At 38.1% G+C, this 12,212-nt stretch overlaps 1 protein-coding gene across 2 annotated transcripts in view; it reads left to right on the forward strand.

Moving 5' to 3' along the window:
• Positions 1 to 10,901, forward strand: part of GOPC (golgi associated PDZ and coiled-coil motif containing) — a 47,868-nt gene extending 36,967 nt beyond the window's left edge. For both annotated transcript variants that reach the window (XM_050949753.1, XM_050949754.1), the window contains 5 exons: positions 180 to 345; positions 4,260 to 4,355; positions 6,006 to 6,170; positions 6,896 to 7,076; positions 7,596 to 10,901. In XM_050949753.1, the coding sequence (XP_050805710.1) occupies positions 180 to 345; positions 4,260 to 4,355; positions 6,006 to 6,170; positions 6,896 to 7,076; positions 7,596 to 7,714 (727 nt within the window). In that variant the 3' untranslated portion in view covers positions 7,715 to 10,901. The remainder of the gene's footprint in view (positions 1 to 179; positions 346 to 4,259; positions 4,356 to 6,005; positions 6,171 to 6,895; positions 7,077 to 7,595) is intronic.
• The last annotated feature ends 1,311 nt before the right edge of the window (positions 10,902 to 12,212 follow it).

Genomic DNA, 12,212 nt, shown 5'->3' on the forward strand with positions numbered 1-12,212 from the left:
CAGTGAGTGTTGTGTGTGTGTACATGCTCAGCACTGTTGCAGTTGTGCTGGTTTGAGCAAATGGGTGCAAGTTACAACACTGCAATTCACTAAAGCAGATAAATTGTGAGTACTGAACTACCTCAATTTTCAGTTGTGATGTATTGTACACACTCTTTTTCTTCTTCCTCATTTTGTAGGGTCCAGCAGATTCAGTTACTAGGTCGAGATATGAAGGGTCCTGCTCATGATAAACTTTGGAACCAGCTAGAAGCAGAAATACACCTGCATCGTCACAAAACTGTTATTAGAGCATGTCGGGGTCGTAATGACCTGAAAAGACCAATGCAAGCACCACCAGGGCATGTAAGATGAACTCTGATATTATCTTAGTGAACCTGCCTTCCCCTATTTTCTTCACCAGTCCTTCACAGCTTTTCAGGGAGAACTAATATGTATAAGCCTCCCTCTTCATGCTTGTTCTGCTGTAGTTTGTATTCGCTTGTATGTGGTGATATAATCCCGAGTCATTATGATGTTACGTATATTACAGTGAATTAAAGTGTGGTTTTATCTTGAATAGTGACTCTGCTATAATGTCCTGAGTTGTGCACCTGCAGCTTCCATTGATTTCCCTGACAGCGATGGGTGCTCAGCCCTTCTGAAAATCAGACTACTTCTGTTTAGGTGTCAACTTATGGCTTTAGGAGCCTAACTTCAGGCACATAGGTTTCAAAATGTTGACTTAATAGTGTTCATTGTCAAAGCATCTTTATTAGGGCTGTGAAGCGATAAAAAATTAATCGTGATTAAACGTGTGATTAAAAAGTTTAATCATGATTAATCGCACTGTTCGTAATAGAATACCGTTATTTCAATATTTTTGATTGTTTTCTACATTTTCAAATATATTGATTTCAGTTACAGCACAATACAAAGTGTACAGTGCTCACTTTATATTCTTTTTATTATAAATACTTGCACTGTAAAAATGATAGAAGAAATAGTATTTCTCAGTTCACCTCATACAAGTACTGTAGTGCAATCTCTTTATCAATAAAATGCAATTTACAAATGTAGAATTATGTACAAAAAATAACTGCATTCAAAAATAAAACAATGTAGAACTTCAGAGCCTACAAGGCCATTCAGTCCTACTTCAGCCAATTGCTCAGACAAACAAGTTTGTTTACATTTGCAGGAGATAATGCTGCCCGCTTCTTGTTTACAATGTCACTTGAAAGTGAGAACGTGGCAGTGTTGTAGCCGGCGTCACAAGATATTTACATGCACTAAAGATTCATATGTCCCTTCATGCTTCAATCTCCATTCCAGAGGACATGTATCCATACTGATGACGGGTTCTGCTCAAAAATAATCCAAAGCAATGCGGACTGACGCATGTTCATTTTCGTCATATGAGTCAATTGCCACCAGCAGAAGGTTGATTTTCTTTTTTGGTGGTTCGAGTTCTGTAGTTTCTGCATCAAAATGTTGCTCTTTTAAGACTTCTGAAAGCATGCTCCACGCCTCATCCCTCTCAGATTTTGGAAGGCACTTCAGATTCTTAAACCTTGGGTCGAGTGCTGTAGCTATCTTTAGAAATCTCACATTGGTACCTTCTTTGCATTTTTTCAAATCTGCAGTGAAAGTGTTCTTAAAATGAACATTGTGTGCTGAGTCATCATCCGAGGCTACAATAACATGAAATATATGGCAGAATGCAGGTAAAATAAAGCTGGAGACATACAATACTCCTCCAAGGAATTCAGTCACAAATTTAATTACAGTAACTCTTTGCTTAACGTTGTAGTTATGTTCCTGAAAAATGCTACTTCAGGCAAATCCAATTTCCCCATAAGAATGAATGTAAATGGAGGGGGTTAGGTTCCAGTGAAATTTTTTTCGCCAGACAAAAAACTAATATATATGCACACACACACATATATACACAGTATAAGTTTTAAATAAACAATTTAATACTGTTCACAGCAATGATGATTGTGAAGCTTGGTTGAGGTGGTGAAGTTAGTGGAAGAGGGAGGGATATTTCCCAGGGAATGATTTACTGTTAAATGATGAACTAGCATTTGGCTGAGCCCTCAAGGGCTAACATATTGTTGTTAATGTAGCTTCACACTCCACAGGGCAGCATGAATGGAGGGAGGGGAGACAGCATGGCAGAGTGAGACAGAGAAACACACTGTGTGTGAGAGACACGCATTGCCCCGTTAAGTACGCTGACCCACTCTAAGTACATTGCCTTTTTAAGTAGATTAGCAAGTTGAGACAGCAGCTGCTGCCAGCAAGCTCCCTCTGTCCTGAGCCCTGTCGTGTCCTCCCCCTACTCTGTGGAGATAAGGTACAGAAGTGGAGGCAGGAAGACACCCCAACGTTAGCACCCCTCTTCCCCCCACCTCTGCACAGCAAGGAAGAGGCTTCCTGGGAGCAGCTCCAAGGCAGAGGGCAGGAGCAGCACATGGCAGTGGGGGGAGGGACAGCTGAACTACCCGGCAATTGATAGCCTGCTGGGCAGCTGTTGCACAGGGAACTTAGGGGAGCGGGGAGCTGATAGGGGGGCAGCCGGTCCACCCTGGTTCCAAGCCCCCACCAGCTAGCTCCAACGGCCTGGTCTTTCTGCAAGCAGTGGACAAAGCAGGGAGCTGCCAAACAACTGTTATAAGGGAGCATTGTGCATCTTTAAACAAGCATGTTCTCTAACTGATCAGCAACGTAACAGTGAAACAGGGTTAACCGGGATGACTTTAAGTGAAGAGTTAACTGTAAAGTATTATTTTTTTAACAAGCATCATCAGCATGGAAGCATGTCCTCTCGAATGGTGGCTGAAGCATGAAGGGGCATAAGGGTATTTAGCATATCTGGCACATAAATACCTTGCAATGCTGGCTACAAAAGTGCCATGCGAATGCTTGTTCTCACTTTCTGGTGACATTATAAATAAGAAGTGGGCAGTATTATCTCCTATAAATGTAAACAAACTTGTTTGTCTAGCTATTGGCTGAATGAGAAGTAGGATTGAGTGGACTTGTAGGCTCTAAAGTTTCGCATTGTTTTGTTTTTGAGTGCAGTTATGTAACGAAAAAAAATCTACATTTGTAAATTGCACTTTCATGATAAAGAGATTACAGAATAGTACTTGTATAAGGTGAATTGAAAAATACTGTTTCTTTTACCATTTGTACAGTGCAAATATTTGTAATAAATAATAATATAAAGTGAGCAGTGTGCGCTTTGTATTCTGTGTTGTCATTGACGTCAATATATTTGAAAATGTAGGAAAAACAGCCAAAAATATTTAATAAATTTCAATTGATATTCTGTTGTTTAACAATGCGATTAGAACTGCTATTAATTGCAATACATTTTTAATTGCAATTTATTTTTTTTAGTTAATCATATGAGTTAATGGTGATTAATCAACAGCCCTAATCTTTATAAAAAATCTGAATAACAAACTTAATTAGAGTTGGGGTGAACTCAAATTCATGGTCAAAATTTTCAAAAGTGGCTTGTGACTTTGGGTGCCCCAACTGGATAAGCCTTAAAGAATCCTGTTTTTTATAGAAAATACTCTTTGAAATAAAGCCTCTTAAAAGCATCTCAACTAAGTCACCTAAAATCACTCATTACTTATAAAAATACTGGGCCCTGTAGATTTTCGGTGCAGTTACTTTTTTTTTTCTCATCATGTGTGATAGCAACAACAAATTTCACAAAATATAACGAGAAAAGAAGTATCTTGATATATTCTGCTTTTGTGAGATTTTGAGATTGACTTTTGTTGTTGTTTTCTTATATCCTGCTGGAATAAATGATCAGAAATGCTTGAGACTGTATACTGAATGTATTGACTAGATCACTGTAATAATTAAGGGATGGTTTCATAAGTTTTTTAATTTCACCTGTGGTCAAAATATAGTTTCTAGTATTGAGTGGTAGACCCAACTAGTTTCCAAACTAGTGACTTTTGTGTGGTCTGCCTCTCTTTTCTGGGGCTGACTTTTGTCTCATCCATTTCTTGTTACCACAGGAACGCTACCTCCAATCAGGAGTGTAAGATGAGTAGTCTCTTTTTTTGTTTCCATCATCAGTTCTTCTTCACAGTTTGTCTGGCAAAGAATATTCTGTGTTTGAGTTGGCTTGTACTAATGTAACTTTGCTGCTGCTGTGTGTATTCTCCTTCTGCATGTGAAAAAACAACCATAAAAGTACCTTTTAGTTCATATGTTTATATTTATTCTTTTTTGTATTAAACTAGGAACCAGATTCCTTAAAGAAGAGTCAAGGCGTTGGTCCAATCAGAAAAGTTCTCCTTGTTAAAGAAGACCATGAAGGGCTAGGCATTTCAATCACAGTAATAAATATTTATATCTATTTTCCACCTTCTGTCCTCATTTACAGTTAACTTTTAGGTCATTGCTATAGCTGAGGGAGAATAGCTTAGGTGATACTGTAGTATGCAGTGATGCCAATTTTTGACATTTGGACAGATTGGAGTATTACAAGTTAAATAGTAATCTACTGGAAAAAACACTTCAATAGAACTGTTTTTATATACTGTTGTCTATGAACAACAAAAGTAGTTTGTCTCATCACCGTTCAGGTTTTATCCAATGTAAGAATTACTGTTGGAAATGTACAGAAATATTAACTTGAAATGTGACTATATTAAATTTAGCAGGATTATTTTTATAAAATATAAGGAACAGTGAGTCTACTGCTTTTAATATCATCATCATCATCTCATGTGCATTAGACTGCATGTATAAACAAATGCAAATCATTTTGAGTTCTAGAATGTGCAAGGTAGCTGAAAAATATCTGAAACTTCTAATTTTTTTTAAACGTCTCACTTCAGAAGCATGCATTTAAAAAAACTCAATAATATTCAATTTCTGGGCATAGCCTTTATATGCAGGATAGTTAGTGGAGAATTCTGACAACCAATACATATAATCTTGGCAAGCAAAGAGAAAAATGAGGTTTTATAATAGAAATGCCTCACAGAATCTTGGCATAGGCCAGCTTCTTCAAATTTCGGTGTTGACTTCATACATCCAAATAATAGTAGGCTGATTTTCAAAGGCTAACTCAGTGAATGCAGCAGGCAGGGCTAGCTCTAGGTTATTTGCCGCCCCAAGCTCAAGTGGTGCTGGGCTCGCAGGCGGCACTGGAAGCAGAGGGAGTGATGTTACCTTCTCCCAGCGCCTGCAGGGTCCTTACACCCTACGCCGCCCGGCCACGCAGAGATGTCCCGATATAAGGGGTGGCGCAAGGCAGCGCAGCAGCCAGTGCGCAGATGAGGTGGCGCAGCCCCGGCTCCCCGGCTGGACTTGCCCTCTCCTCCCCAGGTAGCGGCTGGGCCCTGGCAGCTCAGCATCCCGGGGCTAGGGCTTCTCCTTTCTGCTGCAGTCGGGGGCGCGGCACCCTCGTCCCATCTAAGTGGCGCAGCTCCGAGAGCACAACTGCCCTGAAAAAAAAAGAATGGCCGGAGTGCTGCCCCAAGCATGTGCTTGCTTTGCTGGTGCCTGGAGACGGTCCTGGCAGCAGGTGCCCAGTATCTTTGAAAGTCTGGTCACTTTGGTTTAGATATGTAACTTTTAAGCAAGTGAGCCTGAAAATACTGGCCATAGTGCCTATATTTTATTGCATCCTGGAAGTAGCTGCTAAGTAACTGGCACAATGTCTGATGTATAAAAACATTTTTTTACTTTTACAATCTTGTTTCATCAATTTGTATATCTGATTTAAATATTTTGTTTTCTGTTAATAATCAGAATTATCACCATTCACTCTTCGAGTATATAACTCAGATTTGTTCACCTGTCTGGGGGCGGAGAGGGGGAATTAAAGGAATCATTAAATGAATTATTTTCACCAAAGGTGAAAATGTGTAATTTTCTATTGTGAAAACTGAAACAAAGACTTAAAAAGCTATCCAGACATTGCTTTCCTGCTAACAGCTATTTAAATAAATCCATCTTTTTCTTTTTTGTGGTGTTAGGGTGGGAAGGAGCATGGTGTTCCAATTCTAATCTCTGAAATCCACCCTGGTCAGCCTGCTGACCGATGTGGAGGTCTGCATGTTGGAGATGCCATTCTAGCAGTAAATGGAGTGAATCTGAGAGATGCCAAACATAAAGAAGCAGTAACTATTCTTTCCCAACAGGTAACTTATATTATCCATCAGTATGTGGCTATGTCTTCTTTTTTCTTACCTATTAAGTTGCTTGGCATTTTTAAATTTTCTTTCAACCCCAGCACTTGTGTTTAGATAGTGTTTCCTGCAGCTGTATCACCTTATGTTTTTATGCTCTTAGATATTGCTTTGATGCGCTTAGATAGGCTGGATCAGTACTTAGATTGGAGCCTTCCATCTAAATGTGTAAAGGAGCATTATTGATTATTATTTTCTCAGTCAGTACTAAACTATTAAAACCATATTTTATCCAAAACCTGAAATATTACTTTTACTGGAAATGTTGCCATGATTTCTCATGAAAATTGTAAGTTAGCCATCTCATGTCCTCATTCTTTGTGGGCTGGACTACATCTCCCATGATGCACCATGGCCTCCCTTGATGTACTTGCCTTTTCTCTCCAAATAATTAATAGATTTAGTTAAATTCTTGGTAAACTTGTTCTTCATTAAGCATAAGTTTTGCAGACTTGGGGATCATACACATTCATAGCAAAAATGTTTAATCCCTACTTTAATGCAAATTTCAGTGCATCCTAAACTATAGAGCTATTATTGCACTTCGAGTAAGTGGTTAATTCATATATTTTCCCAAAGCATTTCAGATATTCAACAAAATATACTTGTTAGCAGTCCAGTTTAACCCCCTAGCCATTTTGTGAAATAAGTACATGCTAATCTTTATTGTATTCTAGAGAGGGGAGATTGAATTTGAAGTGGTGTATGTTGCTCCAGAGGTAGACTCAGATGACGAAAATGTAGAATATGAGGATGAAAGTGGACATCGCTATCGCTTATATCTTGATGAATTGGAGGAAGGTGGAAATTCAGGTTCTAATAGGAAAAATGCAAGTGCAGCTGTCAAACCATCAGAAGGTAAAACTTCTTTTGCCTAAATGTTAAAAGCTGAAGCTTCATTATACAAACCTGTTTGACTGGAATTAAGAATTTTTAATGAATTTCATATGCCATGATGCAGCCAACTCACCTGGCTTTGTTAGGTCTCTCTGAAGTTCCTCATTCAGTCATCTTGGGTAGCCTAGGTAAATCTGTATTATCTGCAGGTTTTCACTTTCTCTTAACCATGTTCCCATGCGAAAATTGACTCTTTCTACTTTTTGTTTTCTGACTGTTGTCCAGTCCTAATACAGTGACAATTGGTTCTTCTTTGTCCACTGTTTTGTAGATGTGTTCAAATATTTCTTCTCGATTAGAGAAGCATGATTTTCCTTTACAGACGCAGTGCAGATTTTCCTAAAATATTATATTTATCTATAAGTCTTTATAGTTCTATTTTTGAGTTATTTTAATGAGTTTTTCTGAAGTAAAGCTCATTGGTTTGTAATTCCTCAGATCACCACAACACCTGTTAAAAAAAATATTTTTAATTTGCAGTGTTTGTTAAGAAACAAAGTGTTGATGGACATGAAAATGGAGACCTAGGAAATTCAGTTGAAACTCCCTTAGAAGAGACTGCACCCAAACTAGCTGATTCTGCTGAGTCCTTGCCCTAAAGAAATCGACTTGCCTGATCACTTCTTCAGGAAAGACTGATAATCAGTATAGACTGTTCCAAATTTTATATACCATAGTAGGTTGTAAAAGGACTATTAAAAATCAAAGGAAACCTGTATTACTGTTGCCTGAAAAAAATGGCAATTACCTCAGGGCTTCTTTGTGAGCAATTCATAATGTGTAAAACTCTGTTCTTCTGTGACACACATTAGTTAACACATTGCATGTAAAATGGTTTTTCCTTGAACTGTAAGCACCAAAGCATGTCGTTTCCAAAAGATAATCTTAATACATTCAGCTTTGGATCCTACTGATGTCCTTGAAGGGTATAGAATAAAATTGTAGCCAGCTTTATTTTGTTCCTTTGTCACTGAGTAAAAGCAAAGAATTAACAGCACTTTGATCCAAACTAACCTTTAACTGTTAAAAAAGGGAGAAGTGAATATTTACCACTGCATCCCTGAATTTTCCATTGAGGTTTTTTGAGCTGCAATTAAAAAGGGGGGGGCGGGGAGGGAAAGGGGGAACAAAACATGTCATGACTCAGATTTTCACATAATAGCAAAAAGCAATTGTTTTAGTTTAAGAAAACAAAAGTGGAAAGAACAACTGTTGAATATTGTAAATTCTGATCTCCCAATACACAATCATTTTACATCTGAGGAGATTTTCAGCATTATTTAATTTCTTTAAACAATTTATTGCCAATCAATGCTGCACTTAAAATATTCTCCAAAAGTATTTAAACAGAGCACTGTTCTATTTGTTTTTTAAGTGCAAAATTAGTGCAAAAATAGCTTACTGCTTGTTCAGAATTATGTCTACCCTTGTGCATTGTATCTGAGCATCATACAGTCAGTATTCGTTATTGAATGTATGTTAGGACTGATATGAAGTAATTTTATACATTGAGTTGTTCATCGTGGGCTTGATCCTATGAGATGCTGAATACTTTTGGATGGGTACTGAACACGCTCAATTCCCATTGAAATTATCTTTAAATCAAAGGGAATTGAAGACACGCCATATCTCGCAGCAGGTGCTCAGGGCCATGAAGTATCTGGTCCTAAATGGTATGACAGTCCTGTTAGCCTATAGCATTTTAATTGTTACTGTTTAAATGAAATACTGTTGCCTTCCAAGAGCATTTATATCCAAATATAGATAATTGATGTACATCTAAAGGCCCAAGGCATGTTTGAAAAATGGTGACTTTAATGGTGGTTTTCTTGGCTAGTTTTTCGTTCTGTATCTATAGAAATTTTAGTGAAACACAATATGCTCCATATGCAAACTATAAAAAAGTGTAATAGCTTTTATTAACCCAGGATAAAGCACGACATCCCTGCTCTCCTATTTACTGCTATGCAGACTGTTAAACTGTAATGTGAAAAGATGAGATTTTGTATTTTGAGAGTGAAACTAATGTGAAATAACAGCTTTGCAAATATTACTGTATTGATGTACATAAATAGAGAGAAAATTTCTAAGGCCTTTAGAGGAATATCAATTAATCTAATGTTTAATGTTCAAAACTTTTGATGTAGAACACAGTTACTTATCCCTCTTAGGAGCACTATATATATGTTTATAGAGATGTCTTTAAAGCGTATATACTTTATTCAAAGATTTTGCTATTTATAAAACCTTTAACTGTTGCTCTTTTCATGAATTTTTGTGCATGGTTCCATTCACTCAAAAAGCTGTTTCATTTACAGACAATTTTTTTTGTGGTAAAGCATATTAAAATACTCTGTAATATTGCCTCTAAGCATATGTTAATATTTAAAAAATAGGGCCGAATGCATAAGTCACATATCACCAGTTGCTTATGAAGGCATCTTTCTGTGCATCTGAAGCTCCATGTATTACATGAATTGTTCAGGTGCATTTTAGCAGATTAATTCATTGCTGTAATGTTGCATCCAGACATTCATTGTGTCACATCTACTGTCATTCCAATAAGGTGTACTCTGAAGCTGAGTGTAGCATGGAGCTCATTGTGTTTCTCCATCAGAGAAGGCAGTTCATTTTTCACTTTTCGGGTATTCCCTCTCTGTTTGAAGATGTTAGACATGGCCTTCTGTCATGTCTAGGGAAGCATAGGGATAGTTATCTGTGGGAAAGAGGAAATCCCTTCACCCCCGTTGAAGCACCTAGAATCTTCCATATCAAATACTTTTGCCCGTGTCCAGTTTGAGGTTGGACAGGGTTGCTGAAGTCGTTTTCTTTCCATCACCACTCTGTCTGCCTGCTGCTTTGATCATCCTGTAGGTGAGATCAGTGATAGAAGTGGTGTACTGGCTGGGAAGATGACCAGCATTGACAGATTAATGCCAAAATTCCCCCTACCCCCCATGTCAGTTTTTTTTTACCTTTGTTTGGGAAGCCCTGAGTCGGACAATATTGTTAGGACTTTCTGCGAAAGGATAGTGTGGTTCTACTCCATACTTCCTGCTATAACGCTGCAGATTTATTGTTGGGATAGTGAAACTATTAGAAGTTCTTTTTTAAGGCAACAGTAGTTTAACAAGAAGTTGCAAAATCTAAATGCAATCTATAAATACATTACTCTGTTTTGCCAATAACTGGAACACTCAAACCTGCTGGTTCCCAGGGGTTGATTGAGTTGGACACGAAGAGTTTCCAAGGAAAGTAAGATTTTCATATTTTATTTTTAAAAAAGTATACAACATTGTTTACTTGTATATATTTTACTTCAGATAATAAAACAAAGCTCTTAAGAGAATAGAGTGCAGCTTTGTGTGGATAATTCCTTGGCCATATTTTTTAAATCTTCAGTGGAATAGCTCTCGCTTGTTTTTTTAAAGGAGAATGGAGTTTGAAGGGAGGTGGGACCACTGCTTACTAAGAAACAAGCTTGATGGTAGTAAATTAACTTGAGTCATAAATTGTTTTGTATTTCTGTGGTAGAAGTGTATTTACTACAGTGGAGAGGGTTTGTATGTATCTCAAACTTACCACAGATGTGTTGATAATGGATATGGTGAGCAATATTCAGATGTTATTTATTGTATAATCTATCCAAACACCCTTCCATCTTGGGTTGGTCTCATATCTGTGGAAGGTGTAACATTTTGCAACAATTGTATTATACCTAGTTAAGCTGAGTTTCATATTTTTTTTATTAGCCTGTAAATAAAGATGGGATCTTATGCAGTACAACCGTTTCTGTTCCTAATTTACAATTAACATTTCAGGTTTTCTCTGTGTGATCTGCTTCTGCTAAATTTGTTGTTTTACATCCAAATACAGAGTATCAAGAACAAAAGACATTGACAAAAATCAAAACTCCTTAACATAAAGATTAACGCTAATACAATCTGGGTCAGTGAGATGTAACAGCAAATTAAAGAAAAAGACAGCTGGAGGTGTAGGAGACCTCTCAAAAATAATTAAATTTGGGAGATGTTTCTTGTTGCAGTTTTTCTATACGGGGATGGGGGAACAATTTGATAAACACCAAGTGTTCGGTTATAATGCTATAAACATCTCATAGCCATCAGCCAAAAAGAGCTGCAAAGATCCAGACCTTTGAAAACCAGTCAAAGGATTAAATCTTTGGGCACCATTGAAAACATGAATATATCCTCCTTTTCTATTTGATATGGTAAAAGAATAACAGGTGGAATGTGTATGTGTGTTTTTGGTTTTTCTGCCATGGGGATACAGTAGATGCCATCCCTTGGAACGTTGGTAATTTCTAGTAATCACTTAAAATTAATTTGTATTAAAGCTTTTCAGTTCACATTTGAAGAGCCCCTAACTAATATTTGCTTTATTACAAAACAGTTCTATTATACAAATATTTAAAATTTCCTTTTACTTACCTCTGAGTTCAAGCTCTTTTATTTCCCATGTAAGAGCTGATATCCACAAGAACCTGAAACATTTTTCTGTGTGCTCTACACTGCTTTGTTTTATTACTGTAATGTCTAAGAACCAATCATGAATGGAGCGTCATTGTACCAAGCACTGCACAAACAGAAGTAAATAGTCCCTGTCCCAGAAAGCTTACAATCTACATAGAGCAGATCGATGCAGGATGGGCAAAGGGATCGAACACATCAGCAGAGTGAACAATGTAATTGCACAAAACACGTTAGTTCCACAGAAGAAGCAGAGGAGAAGAGACTGAGGGAGGGAGAGGGTTGGATTGACAAACAGCTAATCAGCACATAGCAAAGGAAGTACAACACTGGTTCCTGAACTTGGGATGCCGCTTGTGTGGGGAAAGCCCCTGGCAGGCCGGGCCGGTTTGTGTACCTGCCGCGTCCACAGGTTTGGCCAATAGTGGCTCCCACTGGCCATGGTTTGCTGCTCCAGACCAATAGGAGCTGCTGGAAGCAGCTCAGGCCAAGGGACATACTAGCCGCCGCTTCCCATTGGCCTGGAGCAGTGAACCGCGGCCAGTGGGAGCCACAATCGGCCAGACCTGTGGATGCGGCAGGTAAACCGGTCCGGCCCACCAGGGGC

This window comes from Gopherus flavomarginatus, chromosome 4, assembly GCF_025201925.1.
Source record: "Gopherus flavomarginatus isolate rGopFla2 chromosome 4, rGopFla2.mat.asm, whole genome shotgun sequence".
Classification (NCBI taxonomy): domain Eukaryota; kingdom Metazoa; phylum Chordata; order Testudines; family Testudinidae; genus Gopherus; species Gopherus flavomarginatus.